This window comes from Carassius carassius, chromosome 11 (assembly GCF_963082965.1).
Source record: "Carassius carassius chromosome 11, fCarCar2.1, whole genome shotgun sequence".
Taxonomy (NCBI): Eukaryota; Metazoa; Chordata; class Actinopteri; order Cypriniformes; family Cyprinidae; genus Carassius; species Carassius carassius.
The window spans coordinates 23340957-23356728 of NC_081765.1; the positions used below are offsets into that span (position 1 = coordinate 23340957).

A 15772-nucleotide genomic window follows, 5' to 3' on the forward strand; every position below is an offset into this window, starting at 1 on the left:
TTTAAAAAGCTCTCAATCAAAATGTACTTGTCGGGCTCGGGCCGAAACCTGTCGGGCTCGGGTCCTGTCGGGCCTAACTTTTAAAGCCCGATTACAGCTCTAGAACAGACTCTAGTCTACAGTAGCTGAACAAAAATTCTGAATGTAAAATCTATGTTATAAAATATTCTGAAATATGTAGATGATTAAGTGATCCTAATCCTGTTTAGATGATTGAAAGCCTTTTTTCTTTTTCTTTTTTCTTGTATGAAAAATGACCCCTTCACAGATTACCAGAGTAGCCTAACTGGCTTTCATGATATTTCTGTGGGTTGCCAGTCGTTAAATATCCGTGTAATGTATAAATCCATAAAAATGACCTTAAAATTAATGAAGTTACAAATATTAAGTTCAGCAATTTAAGTGAATGCCATATATATAAAACTTGCTTAATATATATATAGCCTAAACAAAATTTACTGAAAAAGTTTCTCTTCAGGTTCATACATAACAAAACAATAGTGGGTAAGGGAAAATATAGGCTACTCAGTCAACCATTAATACAAACTACTTCCAAGATAATATAGTAAGACATTTCTTTGGCTTTAGAGAAGTGAGAAAAAAAGACAAGAAAATTATTTAGTTTTAAAAACATCATTATGTCTTTATAATATCACACTTGCTATATTTATTATTTATAAATATTGCTACCTTCATATTTATGAAAAGGGTCTTGAAAGGGTTTGTTAAGCCTGTTTTAAAGTCACGGTTCACTCTGATCGCAGGAGTAAATCTCTGCGCACTGGCACCCCTCTGGTGCATGGGTTGGTCCCGCGCACTCGACAGAGCCAGAGGAGGATACGGAGGCTGCTGTGCTCTTACTTTCTGACATGTATTTCTGACTTTTTCTTATTTTTCGCGACGTGCGTTGTGTTGAAGTGGCACGTGTCAAAGTTCTCTAGACTGACTGGGGACCGGAGCTTTACTTCATGACATCTATTTTGAGCTGATTAAGGAATATGCGATTTTAATACAGGTATGATATGATGAGAAGATCTCTCGCTGGGCAGCAGTTAATGCCTCTTTGCATTGAAACAGTCCGTTCGCGCGCTGGATGTTCAAGAATTTTTCCTAAACACACCAACAGGTAAAACCAAGGTCGATCTAATTTGACCGATTTTGTCTTTGTTGAAGAAAATTATTATTATTGTTATTATTATTTTTGCACTAGGCATCAGAATTATAAACACTTTTAGAAAATAAATCGGATCTTATGATGCTTTACCGGATTGTATCTCTCTGCTGACTAAGTGTTACAAATTTTTTTAAACATGAGAGGAAAGTACATTCTTGGTTTCGTTGTTTTGTGTATGTTGACATGGGCTGTTTACGTGTCAGAGAGCAGCCCCACCAATAAACAAACCAAACCCAGACTGTATTCCAAAAGACTAGCAAGGCTAAACAAATCAAGACAGGGTCAGATCATCAAAACACGTTCTTCTGCATGGGCCAATGATAGACGCCAGCAGATGCAGGGAGATCAAGGTATAAACGTTACCAGGAACGTCCAATTCAGAAAGGTCTTGGCACAAAGGAGACCAGCACAGGATGGGTCTAGAAATCCAATCCAGCAGGATGATGGAACACCTGGAGCCAGGGCCAGAGTCTCCCGCATGCCAAGCAGTGCCGGTTCTCCAAACTTACTGGCGTCATTTGCAGGGAAAAACCGCCTCCTGGTTATTTCCGCACCTCACAACTCGGATGGTTACTTCAGATTGATGATGAGTCTTCTCAAACCCGACGTTTACTGCGAATTGGCAGAGCGGCACGTGCAACAGATTGTCATGTTTCACCAGGAAGGGGAATTGGGTGGGAAAATCAGACGCATTACTAATGAAGGCAAGGTGATGGAAGAGCCATTAGATACAACTATTATACCCAGGCTAATGAACTCTCTTAAATTAGAGAAAGAAAAGTTTGGGATGGTCCTTCTTAAGAAGACGCTTCAGGTTGAGGAGCGCTACCCATACCCTGTCAGACTGGAAGCAATGTATGAAGTTATTGACCAGTCGCCCATTCGCAAAATGGAGAAAGTCAGGCAGAAAGGCTTTGTGCAGAAGTGTAAAGGGGCTGGAGTGGAGGGACAGGTGGTTGATGGTGTCCCCAGCACTGACTCCCAAGTGGACCCACCAGTGGAGAGGAGAAAAGAAGTGCGGAAACCCATCCGAAGGCCGACTACAACTACTCCAACACCGACGAGACCAACGACCATTACCACCACTACCAAAGCAGCTACCACCACACGTCCCTCAATTACAACCCGATCCACCACTACAACCCCGACAACAACACTGCCGACCACCACCACTCCAAGGATGACCAGAGCTCATACTACCCCACAATGGATCCCAGCCCACAAGACCACCACTGAGCCTTACTATTACAACCGTAGGGACAGATATCAGACAACCTCATCCACAGCACTTCCCATCTACATCAAAGCTGATACAGCAAAATACAGGGACAACCACACAGATAAAAAAGTATACAATCACAAGCATACCAGCATTACACCTACGCAACACAAAACGTCTAATGTTAGGCCTACAAAGAAAAAAAATGGCAATAAGGAAATTGCATACGAAGTGAAACCTGATGTACGTGAGTCCACTGACGTCTATCCTGAAGAGGAAGAAATTTTGCCCACCAAGAAAGACAAGGGCAGGATGGATAAAAAGAAGAAAAAAGACAAGACGGACAAGTTGTCCAAGAAGGACAAGACAGAGAGGAGGGGAAAGGATGGAAAGGGTGGTAAGAAAAATGGAAAGAAAAATTCAAAGATCCACGAGAAAGATGATTATCAGAAACCAACAAAAAGGCCACCAGCTCCGCCACCTAAAGGAACTCTGACAACATTTTTAGACTATTTTGAAAGCAAAAGGAGACTAATTGTGAGTAGCTTCGTAAGTAGTCTGATGAACTAGAAATTTTAATTTCTGTATTATAGTATTAATTAATGTTCTTCTGTTTCAAACTCATTACTTCAGTGGATCACCTCTCCAACAGAGGAGAACACCATGTATGTTCAGCAAAGGGATGAATACTTGGAACATGTGTGTGAGATGGCCATCAGGAAGGTCTCCATCATCACCATCTTCGGCACACTTACAAACAGCACCATGAAAATAGATCATTACCAACTTGGTAAGCCACCTTCATCTTGTTGGAAACAGTATAAATGTGCAGTACATCAACAAAATTCTGTATATAATTCAAACCACTAAAACGTTATTAAAATAACTGATAGGAAATTGTGTTTTCATCACTGCTTGTGATTTTCCTGTTCTCCTTTTCTCTTGTTTTGCTTTCTTAAACAACCACTGCTGAGTATCCATGTAATGTTTTGACATATGGGCATTTAAACATGGAAGTTCCGGTCAAATCATTCCATCCATTTCCACTAAGCCAAACTAAACTCAGACCACCCATCATAAAATCTTGCAATGTTCATGAAAAACATTTGTCCTGTTCTTTGAGAGCTTTACTAGTTGTGACATGGAGTTATGAATGATCAGGCTGAAGATAGATATGATAAACACAAGCCATTTTCCTATGCTGGAGAATAAGAGCTTTTAACTATAAGCCAAAAATAAAAGCCCCTTTTATCCAACAGGTGGCACTCACTTGTGAGTTAGGGAAGCACTTTTCCTGATTATGACCTCATGTGACACAGAACCTTACAGCAAAGGAATAAAGTTTGGTCTGGGAATGGAGTGAATGGTACTTGTTCAAGTGTCACAGAATGCTGCTAGATGAATCGAACGGAAGAGTGAAGAAAGTCTGCCCCGGCACAATATTCTCTCTAGTTTATTATCCACGACATGGGAAAATGTCTGTTTCCTTTGTAGCTGTTATTCTGACTGGGGAGTTTTAGCTCAGAAACAGCAGTCAGTTGTTGGCGGATGAGTCAGTTTTGCTGGGTTGGTAGATTGGTAAAGCATACAATAATCTACATTCTTACAATTTCTCCATTGGCAGTGTTGTGGAACTGCTCCTAAATCAGCGAGGCCTATGGCTTGAATTCAAAAACATTGAGTTTTGTTGAGGTAATTCAAAAGGCTCACTCCCTGCTAAGATAATTAAGACCAGATTTTCACCTGAAATGTAGCTTTCAATGCTTCTTACCTGTCTGTTTTCTAAATTTTTTCACAACCCTGGTTTCACTGTTGTTAATTTAGCAGATGTCAAAATGCTGTGAAACGGTTTAACAATGACATCATCAGCAGCAGCATCCAGACTGCCTCTGAATGAGTCACTGGTTTGACTTTTATTCCATATACTTATCAGTCTGGTCTGCATCACATAGTTCTCTGTGAGGGGTCCCTTTCACTGCCGCAGGATGGAATAATTGAAGCAAAACAGGTGCTCATAAACATCTCTCTGTTAAAGGTGAACACATAAGGGTTTCTGTGAAGGCATATATCAGCCTGGCACATTCTGAGCATTTATAGCCTGCCAGCTCACTGTGACTGGTTCTAGTGCAGCATCAGAGGTACTAGAAAAGGAAACATGACTAACTGTATGATCAGTGGGTTTTAAACCACAATTAATGGTCCTGTGCTGTGGATATGGTAGGAATATATAATAAGGATGGCTGCTGAGGCTAAACCTAATCTCTCTTTTTCCGTTTGTAATGCCTATTATGTAACTCCAGGGATTTCACTTTATCATTATTATTTAAAAAGTGTATTTATTTGTTTTTATATTAAGATAGTTGTCATTTATATAGTGTGAGACAAGTAGGACATGTGCCTAAAGCCTCCACATTATATATTCTTGCCTTGAGAGATAAATGAAGAACTTATTTTATAGAAAACCACATGTTTAGAGGGAGAAATAGTTTTTTTTGTCTCCTCTTTGATTGGTTTGTACAGTAATTGTACTTCACCTCCCATGCTGAAATTGGAATGCTTTAAACCGTCTTGTTGTCCACTGGAAATTACAGTGAGAAATTCTTTGGATTTTGTGGAAAGGAAAACAAATACTTTGGGTTGGCCTGCGTCTTCCCTTGCTGTCTCACGCACACACAGAGTTTCCTTAGAGCAAAGAGGGTCTTTCACATGAGTTGCTCTGTTTTTATCTGTCTCTTGTATAGGAGAGGAAGCCATGTTCCCTGAATAAACACACAGAACTGCCATCCCTAAGGCCCTGCAGCACTTCATTAAAAGACTGTATGTTTGGTGATTTTCCATCTCTGGTTGGTTGATCAGACTGTCGGATTTTGTGTGGTGTCTTTGCAGAGAATGACAAGCCCATGAAAGGTCTGAAACAGGAGGATTTGGAGAACCAGGATCTCATCATAGAGCTGAGGAAAGAGGTCGGAATGACCTTCAGTGATTTCTACATGGTCCTCATAGATCTGGACATGAAAGCGAAGGTACAGTAAAAGACATGTGACCTTGCACCGCTTTAAAGCTCTCTTCTTCCACAGTACTTTTCAAGGGTACGTGAGGTGTGCCAGCTCAAAGCCGAGTCCTGTTTGCAGACAGCTGGAATAAACAAAGAAGCCACTGTGCAGTCAGGCGGCAGATAGACAGTAAAATCTATTGAAAATCCTAAGAAGCTTAGCCAGTCAGACACCCACAAATACCAAATTAATTCTAAACTGAATCGCGAGAGCTGAATGTTGATGTAACTGATTATGTAAGTAAATAAAATGTCCACAAATTAACATGAATCATCATGGTCCTTGTAAACGAGTCTTAGTCTTTACTTTAAGAACATGTTTAATGTAGCATTTACGCTGAAATCCAAGTGTTGAATTTACATAATAAAATAAGATGATAAAAATGTAATTCAAAAGAATAACAATTAAAAAAATTGCCTGTGTCCAAAGAAATGTGATATTGAACGTTGCATATTTAATTGCATTCTTGCTTGAACAGCATATTTGTTGTGGTTTGCAGAAAAATTCCAAGAACTCTTCACAGCTCTGTCGATCTGACACATCATTTTAGCTTCAACATTCTTGGCTGCTTAAAACCTATTGAGAAAATCCCCTTACTAGTACTACAACCCTCTTTGAAGCTTCTATATTTTTACCTGAGTTTCATAGATCTCTTTATTTCCAGCAATATTATGAAGTGCCAGTTGCGATGAAGGTTGTATTTGATTATATCGACACGTTTTCATCACGCATCAGAGAGATGGAACAACAGAAACGTGATGGAGTGACGTGTAAAAAAGAAGACAAGCCAAGATCATTGGAGAACTTCATTTCCAGGTATTTCACAAGCATTTTCTATTGAAATGGTGTTGTGAATTGCTAGGAATCTTACAAGACATCTATTATTCTAATAATTTTGGGCTTCTTGATTTTAGGTTCCGCTGGAGACGCAGGTTGTTTGTCATTTCTGCACCAAACGATGAGGAATGGGCCTATCAGCAACAGCTCTATGCACTGACTAGTCAGGCGTGCAACCTGGGTAAGAATAATTATAACTAAACCTTCAGATGACACTAATAATACATAAATACACATTGCATTATTGTTTAGGACGCTGCCTTTTGCCTACAGATTGACCATTTTACCGTGAAGAGTTTTGCATATGCATCTTTCTCATGTCTCAAGTTTGCCAAGATAATACATTGATTTTCTCGTTCACTCGTTGAAGAGTAAAACCAAACCAAGAACAATGTGTATTCCTGATGATTCTTAAATTCAGAAATGTTTCCCACAATATAAGCTTAACACAACAGCAGTGAATGCTTGCCATTTTGTCTCTTGTTCCAGAAATCTTAACAAGCACAAAAACTCAAGTAATGAACTAACCATTCAGCATTGCAGCAGGCTACTTAATGGCTCCTTTATTTTTATATTATATAGCTTTGCATAGAGTAGGTGAACCCTATTGACATTCAAATAGTATATTCATATAAGTGGATGTTTGTCATCCAGTTCCTTACCTGTTGGTCTAAGAGTTGTCCCCATCCAGAGACCAAACCGGGAATAACTAATAGTGAAGTGTATCCTTATGGTCCTAGTCAAATTCCACATGAAGAGCTTGTGGAAACCATAAAGACATGTTCCTAGTTGTGAATAAATTAGTAAATAGCAATTTAGCCACTCATGTTTAAAAAGTCTACAGAATTCACATTTGATGAATGATGTAATGAAAGTTTTAGAACAAAATGTGAAATGTCTCCTAATAATGTTAACCACATGCCTTAATTTACTCATAAATTGTAAACTGCTATTCCAAAAAAACGTTCAAGGGAGCTCTTAAATTAGGGAGAATTAGCTTACAAACTGACATCATAACTTTACTCAGCTCTATATAAATAATAATTATTATGTGGCAGACTGGCTTTCTCCTCCATTTAAACAGACATCGGTTACCACAGCGGATTTGAATTTGGCTGTCAATTCAAACCTAAATGACTTGAGAAACAGCTTTCTTTATTAATACATCCCCCTCATATTTCATTAACAATGATCTGTAAGCCACAAACATGCCCTTAAATAGCATAAATGTCAGTAGGGGAGCATCTCAGGGTGGCATTCAGATTTTAGAAAACATTTTCTGTGTTGGTGGATTTGCAGGTCTTCGCCATGTATCAGTACTGAAGTTGTTGGGGACAGAGCTGACAGACATGGGAGGAGTGTTGGAGCTTTACCCCATCAATGGTAAGACCACTGCTGCTGAAACACTAGCAAAAAAGCTACACTTCAGGGAAGTGAGACTTGCCAGTAAACTCCTAAAATGTGGTCTAGACTTTGAGGTGCGAGACGGCCTTTTAACAGATATGTAAAGACTTAGCAATGGTTTAATAAGCAGTTGAAATATCAGCTGACTGAGATGCTTGGTTATTGTGGTCTTAGTAAACATATAAAGATTATTTTGCACTTGTAGTAAACAAAATCTTGAAGTCTATATGAAAATATGCAAGCATACCTGTAACTTTCACACCAACCAGGTGTTTAGTTAGTGCTTTAAGGGTTAATCAACACATTAGATGAGTGTGGTGGTGTTGACAATGGCTGCTTTTTTTGGTGTCAGTCAAAAGCAGCCAGTAGCCTCTGGTTTCAGGCCCCTCCCTGCAAGAGTCAGCCTCTCCTGCTCCGGCCAGGCTCAGAAGTGATCAAACAGCTCCCACAGGAATAATATTTTAATAATATTTAAGGGCTCAGGTCAGTATGTGGAAGCAAAATGAAATGCTTTAAGAAAAAAAACTCCCTTGAAATATTTAATGGCAGAGGATTCAACAGGGTTGAAAAGAGGACAAAAACTAATTCTGTATTCTCTTAGAAACTGCGTAAAGCACTTCAGAAAAAGAAAAAAATTGGTATAATTGTTTCATATAACATTAAATTGCAATGATGATGAATGGTGACATGCACATTGACTAAAACAAACCTTTTCAAATAAAATGGTTTTGCATCACGCACTGAACTCAAATCTATCAAATAATGTGAAGTTCAGTATCCTATTAATCACAGGTAAGTCATTTGTGATCAAATGGCACAATTTTCACCATATGTTGTTTATATGCAGCTGCATGACTGTTTCTGACTCCAGCGTTTATCATTTCAGGAAGTGCGACGGTCGAGCGTGAGGGCATATCTGCCACTCTAGTGAGGGACATTAGAAACTACTTCCAGATCAGCCCTGAGTACTTCTCCATGCTGCTGGTGGGTAAAGACGGAAATGTCAAGTCCTGGTACCCGTCCCCCATGTGGTCAATGGCCATCATCTATGACTTGATTGACTCTATGCAGCTTCGCAGACAGGAAATGGCCATCCAGCAGTCTCTAGGCATGCGCTGCCCAGAAGATGAGTATGGTGGCTATGGCTACCACCACGGCTATCATGAGGGTTACCAGGATGGCTATCATCAGGGGTATGGTTATTAGGGTTTACATTTTCGTAAAACAGTGTCAGGGTAAGAGATAACTGAAAACTTCCCTTTTAACTGGTTTCATATTTATCATATAGGGCTGTTAATTTTTAAAGATGCATCTCCTCTGTTATACATCAGTCTAAACATTTGTATTTGTTGGATGTCTCTTCTATATGAAGTAATCGTTTTTAGAGGTCACAACCTGCTTTTTCTTGTTGAACTGTTTTGATATTGTTACTCTATTTTTAAAGAGCACTGTCGCTGTATGTCTTATTTATAAACGGATAACGTATGCTTTAATTTCAATAAAAATATATTGCTATTATGCCTTTATTACAAACATTGCAAGTCAACTCTGTTTTTAGATGAACTTATGTTCATCTACATACAGCCAAGATTCAATTTTAAGTGCTTAAAGTATGTGATACTTGAGATTTTTCCTCGCTTATTTTACTAAGGCACTGTGTTGATACAGCCTAAACATTTCAAATATCTGCTCAAGTGCTGTCAAACTATGTAGACTTTTTCTTTGCTTTGTCTCCCTCTGCTAGTCAGTAATATATTGGCAGTTGCTTAAGAATAAAAAAATTAAAAAAATGGTATTAATATTTCAGCATATATGATTAAAAGGTGGATTTTATTATTGCAGAAATCCAAGTATTTTTCAAAGGTCATTGGACAACAAATATGGCACATGCATTCACAACAGTATATTAAAATTAAAATGAAACAAGCTCATCTTACCTTAACCCTTTAACACTCTCACTTTTAATCCTTCAGTCCACTACTGTATGAAGGAACCAAGAATAGTTCAAACAATAAAAATGAACGTAATACTTTCACAAACCTTCCTGAGTCTGACACATGCTCAAAATGTTTACAGTTTGTAAGAGAAGAAGATAAACAACTCTTTGATCCCTTTGCACGTCACACAGACATTCCATGTGACTGAAACAATCATCATTCATTATAATACATCTACATCATACTTATACAGGCTGATTCCTGTATATTTACATGATAATTAGAGATGGGTTCAAAACTGACTCAGAAAGATTCTTCTTCAGATTCACTCTCTGTGTTAGCCTTGGTTAGTCTCTCCAACTCTTCCTCATTCTAAAATAAAAACATAAGACAAAATCATAAATTACTACACACATTCCTTGCAGACCACTGTAGTTATACCAGAAAACATGACACCTTTTAGTGAATTCATAGATATATCTTTATAGAAAGATAATAGATGTGCTATCCGATAAAGAAGGTTCATACAAGTTCTGGAATATATTATAGGGGCAGGTGATACAGAACATGTCCTTGCATTTAAAAAACAAACGTGAGAGGCAGCTGAATGGAAAAGAATGCAGGCCATCAAAACGTTGATGGCCTTTTTAAACATTTAAAGAGCAGCACTAAAACAAGACACCATAAGGCAGGGAAAAGCGTCAGAACGGTTAAATATATTACTTCACATAAAAACTCTATAATGTATTCAGGGTTGACTTGAAAATTTACAGAGTAATTTTATTTTCTAAAAAAAAAACTTAAACCAGCACAATGTAATAAAATATGATTAAGAGATGCTGGACCATGGCATGATGAGCATATCATCTTCATTTGATACTAAGAATTTCTGTGGGATTCGGGATTGTCCTATTCGGCACTGTATATGTATGATCTGAAATCCAATTACAGAGATTTTTTTTATTAATAAAGATGCATCTTTTACCCACAGTAGGGTTAATTTCATACAGTTTGTTGTACACTGATCCCATTCAATCTGCCATTTGTTGATTAATGTTAGATACTTTGGTAGTTTTATGATTTGAGTATGGTATGGAACACTTTAACAGCAGCGCTGAATTCTTGTTCTTATCCTGGGATTCCACAATGCTCAAACAAAAACCCAACCCAAAAACAGATATTAGTTCTGTGCTTCCAGTTCCAGCAGTTTGGGTAAGATTTGGAAAAGTATTGCCGGGTGATCATTAAAGGGAAGCAAAACATGACTTTGAATCTGTAATTATTAGCAAATCTTTCTTATATTTAGTCTTTATATGGTCTAATGATAAAAAAAGACATTATTGGCTTCAGTGGTACAGCCTAAACTCTGATTGGGAATTCTAATTTCATTGTTATGATGATTAAGGACAAATTCAGCTTCAGGTTCTCCAGACTTTCTTCCATCTGTATAAATAGGTATGCATAAAAAAAGATTTTAGAAAGAAGTTCAAGTTTAAGTTTAATTCATTTATGAAGCACATTTAAAACAACCTTGGATAACCCAATTGGTCCATCAACCAAATGAAAATAGACAATCACAATGTTAAAAGCACAGGAGTACAAATAGGTTTTTAAAAGACTTTTTAAACCCAGGCCTGTAGTCGCTGTTCTGATAGATAATGGCAATTTGTTCCATAACTTGGGGCCAGCTACTGTGAAGGCTCAATCAGCCCTCCATTGCAGTCTAGATCTTGAGTACCCGTAGAAAATGACTGGTCTGTGATTCTAAGCACTCTGACTGGATTATGTTCAGTAATCAACTCTGTATTGAGGAGCGAGATTGTTTAACGCTTTGTATACTAACAACATTTTGAAGTCAATGCAATAATGAATAGGTACCCGATGCAGTGAATGTAGAATAGGCGTTATGTGGTCCCGTTTGCAACTGTCAATGAGAAAGTGGGCGGCTGCATTTTGGACCAACTGGAGTCTATGAATAGATAAGACAGGCAGGGCATATTACGGAGAGTTGCAATAATCAAGCCGCTTTAGTCCACTATCCATAATAAAACCCAGACTCTTGACATCAAGGGTCTGGGATTTATTCATCACTGCTCCGGGTGTGTGTTCATGGTGTGTTCACTTCTCACTGCTGTGTGTGTGCACTTGGATGGGTTAAATGCAGAGCACCAATTCCGAATATGGGTTACCATACTATATTGGTTAGCCACATTTTTTAATTCTTGGAGACAGGCTATTAATTGATTTATGGGAGACCTGTTGTTGCACACAAATTGTATGTAAAGCTGAGCATCATCAGCAAAGCAATGATATGGCACACTGAATCTCCTAAATACAGAACAACTGGCTAACATGTACAGTTAAAACAGTAACAGTGCCAAAGTTGAACCCTGAGGGATACCACATGTAACATGCACTACAGTAGAAGAATTCTACCCTATATTTACTGATAATCTTCTATTGGACAGAAAGGACTGAAACCAGTAGAGTACAGTGCTTCTAACCCCAATGCAAATTTTCAGAAGGGCAGACACTGTGCTGTGTAGAGTTTTAAAACCAGACTGAAAAATATCAGAAATACAAAGTGAACTACTTTCCTATTCTGCTGCCTCTCACAAGAATGGGTTCTATAAGACATGGCAACATGCCATTAATGGAATTGCCTGCTGTGTATATTTGATCTAAATAATGTAATAATCCAAGGTTGGGCTTTGCTCCTCCAAAATTCAGGTTTCTTACTCATCCTTACTTAATTAGATTATAGTTTGCCAGACGTCCTCTACAATGAGCTCCTTGTTTAAACACAGAGTGTACTTGAAAAATTAAGGTGGAAACGAATAACTCAAATGAAATAAATGATCAGCTGAGGTGCAAAGTGTCTTAAAAAAATCTTTTTTGAAAAAGAGGCAAGTCTACATTTGACTCTTACCCCTCTTGACCTGTCAAACATCTCTCCATTGATGACCCCGAGCCTCTCGTGCTGTAGTGAGTACTCCGGATCCTTCAGTTTACTGCTATGGTAGATAAAGATGGCTAGCAGTACTACAGGTGCCTGCAGGAAGAAATCCATTGATGGATGAAAGTCAAACAGGAAAAGAGAGAGCGCAGTGACGATGACCGTGGTGATCTGGCCTGTAAGCACATGGAACATGTTATCACGGAACTTGAGAATGAAGGCCACTGACAGGCCTAGGCCAGCTGTGATGAAAACCAGTGCGACGGAGAAGACGTTGTGTCCATAGAGGATGCCGCAGTGTAACGTCAGGTCACGGTAGTCAGAGTGCAGGAGCAGCGTAAGGCTGTTGAAGATCAAACCGAACACGTACAGCTTGCTGTTCTGGATGAAGATGCTCTCCACTAGCTGCTCCCCCTCCTTGAGGATCTTCTCATTGTAGATGTTGGCCAGTGCAGAGATGAAGCACTGCAGCAGCAGTAGGACATAACCCAGGCCAAAGCTGTTCAGCCTGTGGATGAGCTGGCTGTCCCACATCTCACGTTTCCAGTATGTTTCATTATGGTTCTGATGCTCTGGCTTGGGATGGGCGTATTTTAAGCAGCTATTAGAAGGGGTGGAAATGTGGGCTGGGTGGAGGCCATGTACAGCAATGGCATGCTGGTCACCACTGCCAGTGGTCAATGACACAATGGACAGGAACAAAATTATCAAAGATGCCCACTGCACCCAAGACAGGCGCCTCCTGCAGGTCAAAAGATGGAAAGTCAGTAACAGACAAAAATATAAGGACAGAAAAAAGAGATAAAAAAATGTCAACACCTACTTTAGAACAACTCGGAAGAGAATGGCTGTTGTAAAAATAACAATGTTGGAAAACAATACTGCCATGGCCTATTAAAACATGAGAAAAAAATACAGTTCTCTGAAAAAATATATATAATTTAATAATTTTACTCTGAAGAACTCTGAAAATAAATGCATTTATATGTTACAAAAGATTTCTATTTCAAATAAATTAACTTTCTATTCATCAAAGAATGTATTATGGTTTCCACAAAAATATTAAGCAGCAACTGTTTTTAACATTCATAATATGGTAATAAATGTTTACTGAGCAACAAATCAGAATATTATAATGATTTCTGAATGATCTTATGACGCTGAAGAAATTCAGCTTTGCTATCATTAATAAAAAATAAAAATATATTAAAATAAAATGTTATTTTAAACTGATATTTTACAATAAAAATCTTGCAGATCCTAATTTCTTTTTCAATTTATAAATATATCTATTTAACATAGAAATTGAATTACTCTAATTAACAAAAACATATATATTAAGTATTAAATGCAAAGTTATTTTTCTCCTAATATTTAACCATAACTTTAAGCTTTTAATAATTCAATGTACAGGTTGCAGATAGGTCATCACATAGAAGATTATGAGGTTATCGAGGAAGTAGAGGAATGCAGGAACAGACCATTTCAGGTAGCTGAGAAAAGAGGCACCAGATGAATACCCCAAATCTTTATAAGAGCGGCCCTCTGGAAAACAAAAGCAAAAGTTTTTGTCCCTTAACAAACGACGTACAAATTTGCTTAAATACTACCATATTTATCACAATTCAACAGGCTGTATATATGCTATATTAGTATGTTAATGAGTATGGTATGAAAATGGAACTTTGAGACAACAAATTAGACTCACCTCGAATGACCACTCGTACTGACATCACTAAACAAAATACTAGTTTGATGGCTTCTGCCATTAAATTCACAGATGCAGGAAGAAAGTCATATTTATTTTCTGTAGGTAACAAAAAAAAATTAGTTGCAACAGTTTTTAAAATATAAGTTGCAAAACGTTAACTATTGATTGTATTATGATAAGGAATCATAAATTAAGTTGCTGTGGTGGTGTGGTGTAATATTATGTCACCTTCATTGGCCGAGAATTTTAGTAATAGGATGCGACTGGTTCCCAAGGTGACAAAACCCAGACCCAGAACCAAAGTGTAGACGGAAGATCTTGAGCAAAGCCGTGAACAAGGACAGCAGCAACGGCAAAAAGAAGAGGATGAGGACGGGGCCATTATAGACTACGTGAGCTGAGGCTGGTCATAGGAGAATGAAGAGGACCACTGAGAAAACATCAGACAATCATATCAATCACAAAAGCACTAATGAAAAAGTATACATTTTCATGCAATAACGAATTTGTCTCTCCAGCAATTTAACTCCTTAAATACTAATTTGTCAAGTTTTGTCACTTTCTTTATCAAGGGCTTTGTTTTCAGCATGATTCACAAGCACAAATGATGAGCCAACCAACAAAACATGCAGACATGAAGTCATGGAATGATGGATTACTATTGTGTTTCAGTGTTTACAGACAGTTCAGAATGGAAGGAACATGAACATTGTGTCTTTGTTGTTCTAAATATTACATCTTTCATTACAGCACTGTTTAAACAGCAAAATCCAAAATGATTATGACAAGATATTAGAAATGAAATAAAAATAGTCTAAATACATTCAGAATGTAAATTAAACACCGATACTAAATAATATGTAACAACTAGATACACTAGAACGCAAAGCAATTATAATATTTACAGTGGTGTGGTTCATCACCAGAGGTGGGTAGAGTACCCAAAAACTGTACTCAAGTAAAAGTAAAAGTACTTCTAGAAATATTTACTCAAGTAAAAGTAAAAGTACTAGTCTTGAATAGTTACTTGAGTAAGAGTAAAAGAGTATCGGATAAAAAATCGACTCAAGTAGTTAGTTACTAGTTACTTTGGGTCATATATACTGAGCCTATTTTTATTTAGATATATAGATAAAATGTAATGTATGTGTGCGTGTATAAATGTATATATTTCATCAGCCTTTACTCCAATTTATGTCATTTATTATAAAACCCTGTCTGTTTACTTAAGTAACAGATATAGGTGTCATGCCATAACATATTTTTAATACGACTGACTTTTTATTAAATGTGAATTTAACATTGAAAGTTAATGTGATATAAATATTGCTACTAATCTTTCATTGTTCAGAAAGAGAGCAAATAACATTTACATGATTAAAGATAATTTTCACTGACAGTCTAGATTTCAATCACTCTCAGAAACTCCCATTAAAATCACTGAAACTGTTAACACTGTGAAATCAATATCTTAATTAAAG

General features: G+C 37.6%; 2 protein-coding genes across 2 annotated transcripts; one reads left to right on the plus strand and one right to left on the minus strand.

Annotated features, from left to right (window-relative positions):
* Positions 1-878: 878 nt before the first annotated feature.
* Positions 879-9482, plus strand: LOC132153048 (coiled-coil domain-containing protein 80-like). The gene is made up of 7 exons (XM_059562188.1): positions 879-2930; positions 3027-3183; positions 5280-5416; positions 6111-6262; positions 6361-6464; positions 7583-7666; positions 8574-9482. Exons 1-7 carry the CDS (start codon positions 1311-1313, stop codon positions 8891-8893), a joined length of 2574 nt encoding a protein of 857 aa, XP_059418171.1. The 5' UTR covers positions 879-1310; the 3' UTR covers positions 8894-9482.
* A 300-nt stretch (positions 9483-9782) lies between these two features.
* LOC132153049 (probable UDP-sugar transporter protein SLC35A5) lies at positions 9783-14717 on the minus strand. Its single transcript, XM_059562189.1, has 6 exons — positions 14520-14717; positions 14289-14387; positions 13992-14125; positions 13404-13471; positions 12554-13322; positions 9783-9996 (listed from the first exon to the last, which is right to left on the minus strand). Exons 1-6 carry the CDS (start codon positions 14671-14673, stop codon positions 9928-9930), a joined length of 1293 nt encoding a protein of 430 aa, XP_059418172.1. The 5' UTR covers positions 14674-14717; the 3' UTR covers positions 9783-9927.
* Positions 14718-15772: the final 1055 nt, after the last annotated feature.